Below are 3,672 nucleotides of genomic sequence, written 5' to 3'. Positions count from 1 at the left end.
GGTACGAAAATCGCTCGAAAAGTCCCGATGAAATCGAAGACCGAGAGACCCTTATAGCATTCTTCTAAAAAATTTATAACTATGTTTTAGGTTCCGCACCAGATTTCAAACACTAGCCATCATCTGGTTCGAAAAGACCGCGAGACCATTATAGCATTCTTCTGCAAAATTTATAACTTTGTTTCGGGTTCCGCGCCAGATTTCAAACACTATCCATTGCTTTTTCGAAAATACGAATTTCGGTCCATTTTTGTCATGTGTACGAGAGACCCTTATAGCATTCTTCTCCAAAATTTATAATTGTGTTTCGGGTTCCGTGTCAAATTCCAAACACAAACCATCGTTTTGTTCAAAAATATAGATTTTGGAAAAGTCTAGATGAAATCGAGGACAAGGAGACCCTTATAGCATTCTTCTACAAAATTTATATCTATTTTTCTGGCTCGACCCCAGATTTTAAACACTAGCCATTGTCTGTTCTGAAAATACGATTTTTAGTCTATTTTTGTCGGGTGGTAAAAAATCGCTCGGAAAGACCAGATGCAATCGAGGACTAGGATACCCTTCTAGCATTCTTCCCTAAAATTTATAATTGTGTTTCGGGTTCCGCATCAGATTTCAAACACTAGCCATCGTCTTGTAAGAAAATACGGATTTTGGTCCATTTTTGTCGGGTGATAAAAAAATCGCCCTAAAAGTCTAGATGAAATCGAGGACCAAGAGACCCTTATAGCATTCTTTTTCAAAATTTATAACTGTGTTTCGGGTTTTGTGCAAGATTTCAAACACTAACCATTGTTTTGTTCGAAAATATGAATTTCGGTCCATTTTAGTCGGGTGGTACGAAAATCGACCGAAATATCCAAGTGAAATCGAGGACTGGGAGACCCTTATATCATTCTTCTCCAAAATTTATAACTGTGTTTCGGGTTCCGTGCAAGATTTCAAACACTAACCATTGTTTTGTTCGAAAATATGAATTTCGGTCCATTTTAGTCGGGTGGTACGAAAATCGACCGAAATATCCAAGTGAAATCGAGGACTGGGAGACCCTTATATCATTCTTCTCCAAAATTTATAACTGTGGATCGGGTTGTGTGTCAAAATTCAAACATTAGCCATCGTCTTGTCCGAAAATACGGATTTTGGCATATTTTTGTCGATGGGTACGAAAATCGACCTAAAAGTCTAGATGAAATCGAGGACGGTGACCCCTATAGCATTCTTCTCCAAAATTTATAACTGTGTTTCGGGTTCTGCGTTAGATTTCCAGCACTAGCCCTCGTCTGGTTTGAAAATACAGATATCAATCCTTTTTGGTCGAGGGTTACGAAAATTGCTCGAAAAGTCCAGATGAAATCGAGGACCGATAGACCCTTATAGCATTCTTTTCCAAAATTTATAACTTTGTTTCGGGTTCCGTGTCAGATTTCAAGTACTAACCAACGTTTTGTTCGAAAATACAAATTTTGGTTCATTTTAGTAGGGTGGTATGAAAATCGTCCAAAAAGTCCATATCAAATCGAGGACCGAGAGACCCTTATAGCATTCTTCTCCAAAATTTATAATTGGATTTCAGGTTCCACGGCATATTTCAAATACTAACCATCGTTTTGTTCGAAAATACGAATTTCGGTCAATTTTAGTCGTGTGGTACGAAAATCGCCCAAAAAGACCAAATGATATCGACGACTAGAAGACCCTTATAGCATTCTTCCTCAAAATTTATAACTGTTTTTCGGGCTCCACGCTCGATTTTAAACACTAGCCATCGTCTAGTCCGAAAATACGAATTTCGGTCCATTTTTGTTGTTTGGTACGAAAATCGCCCAAAAAGTCCCGATGAAATCGAGGATAGGGAGACCCTTATAGCATTCTTCTTCTAAATTTATAGTTGTGTTTGAGGTGCCGCGTCAGATTTCAAACACTAGCCATAGTCTTGTTCGAAAATATGAATTTCAGTCCAATTTAGTTAAGTGGTATGAAAATCGCCTAACAAGTCCAAATGAAATCGACAACCGGGAGACCTTTATAGCATTCTTATTCAAACACTAACCATCATTTTGTTCGAAAATACAAATATCAGTCCATTTTAGTTAGGTGGTACGAAAATCGCTCGAAACGTCCAGCTGAAATCTAGGACCGAGAAACCATTATAGCATTCTTCTTCTAAATTTATAACCTTGTTTCGGGTTCCGCGTTAGATTTCAAACACTAGCCATCGTTTTGTTCGAAAATACGAATTTCAGTCCATTTTAGTCGGGATGTACGAAAATCGCCCGAAAAGTCAAGATAAAATTTAGGACCAGTAGACCCTTATATCATTCTTCTCCAAAATTTATTATTGTGTTTCAGGTTTTGCGTCAGATTTCAAACACTAGCCATAGTCTTTTTTGAAAATACCGATTTCGGTCCTTTTTTGTCGATGGTTCAAAAATCGCTTGAAAAGTCTATATGAAATTGATGACTAGGAAACCCTAGTAGCATTCTTTTCCAAAATTTATAATTGTGATTCGGGTTCCGCGTCATATTTCAAACACTAGCCATCGTTTGGTCCGAAAATACGGATTTCGGTCCATATTTGTCTTGTGGTAAGAAAATCCCTCAAAAAGTCCAGATGAAATTGAGGACCAGGTGACCTTTACAACATTCTTCTCCTAAATTTTTATAAAAGTTTTTCAGATTTCACATCAGATTTAAAACACTAGCCATCATCTGGTCTGAATAATACATTTCGTTCCATTTTTTTTAGCGGTAAGAAAATCGCCAAAAAAGTCCAGATGAAATCGAGGACTTGGAGACCCTGTTAGGATTCTTCTTCTAAATTTATAATTGTGTTTTCGGTTCCGCGTCAGATTTCAAAATCTAGCCATTGCTTGTTTAAAAATACCGATTTCGGTCCATTTTAGTCGGGTAGTACGAAAATCGCACTAAAAGTCCACATGAAATTGAGGACCGAGAGACCCTTATAACATTCTTCTTCTAAAGTTAAAACTTTGTTTCAGGTTCCGCATCAGATTTCAAACACAAACAATCGTCTAGTTCAAAAATACGGATTTTGGTCCATTTTAGTCGGGTGGTACGAAATTCGCCCGAAAATTCCCGATGAAATCTAGGACTTGGAGACCCTTATAGCATTCTTCTCCAAAATTTATAACTGTGTTCCGAGTTCCGCGCTAGATTTCAAACACTAGCCAAAGTCTGGTCTAAAAATATAGATTTCGGTCCTTTTTTGTCGAGGGGTAAGAAAATCGCCTTCAAAGTCCAGATGAAATCGAGGACCGAGAGAATCTTTTAGCATTCTTCTCCTAAATTTATAAATGTGTTCCGAGTTCCGTGTCGAATTTCAAACACTAGCAATTACTTGGGCTATATTCAAGAACATGTTTCTAATTAAGTATTTCCCTGAAGATATCCGTAATAGAAAGGAGATGGAATTTGTTAAATTGGAAAAAGGGAATATGTCAGTAGCGGAGTATGCTGCTAAGTTCGAGGAATTATCCAGGTACTTTCCACTCTATGTTGGAGAGGCTAGAGAAAATTCTAAGTGCATCAAGTTTGAAATGGGACTCAGGTCAGAGATCAAGAAATAGGTTGGAATGCAAGAGATCCGTGACTTTCCTACCCTAGTGAATAAAAGTAGGATTTATGATGAGGATAGTCGTACTGATA

General features: G+C 37.6%; 1 protein-coding gene across 1 annotated transcript in view; it reads left to right on the top strand.

Annotated features, from left to right (window-relative positions):
* The first annotated feature begins 3,383 nt into the window (after positions 1–3,383).
* The window catches only part of LOC140919652 (uncharacterized), a 1,619-nt gene continuing 1,330 nt past the window's right edge, over positions 3,384–3,672 (top strand). The window contains exon 1 of the mRNA XM_073366254.1: positions 3,384–3,574. Within this exon, the coding sequence (XP_073222355.1) occupies positions 3,384–3,574 (191 nt within the window). The remainder of the gene's footprint in view (positions 3,575–3,672) is intronic.

Source organism: Cicer arietinum, chromosome 3, assembly GCF_000331145.2.
Source record: "Cicer arietinum cultivar CDC Frontier isolate Library 1 chromosome 3, Cicar.CDCFrontier_v2.0, whole genome shotgun sequence".
In the NCBI taxonomy this organism is placed as follows: domain Eukaryota; kingdom Viridiplantae; phylum Streptophyta; class Magnoliopsida; order Fabales; family Fabaceae; genus Cicer; species Cicer arietinum.
The sequence above is the reverse complement of the archived record's forward strand: the minus strand, read 5'-3'. Positions and strand labels throughout refer to the sequence as shown.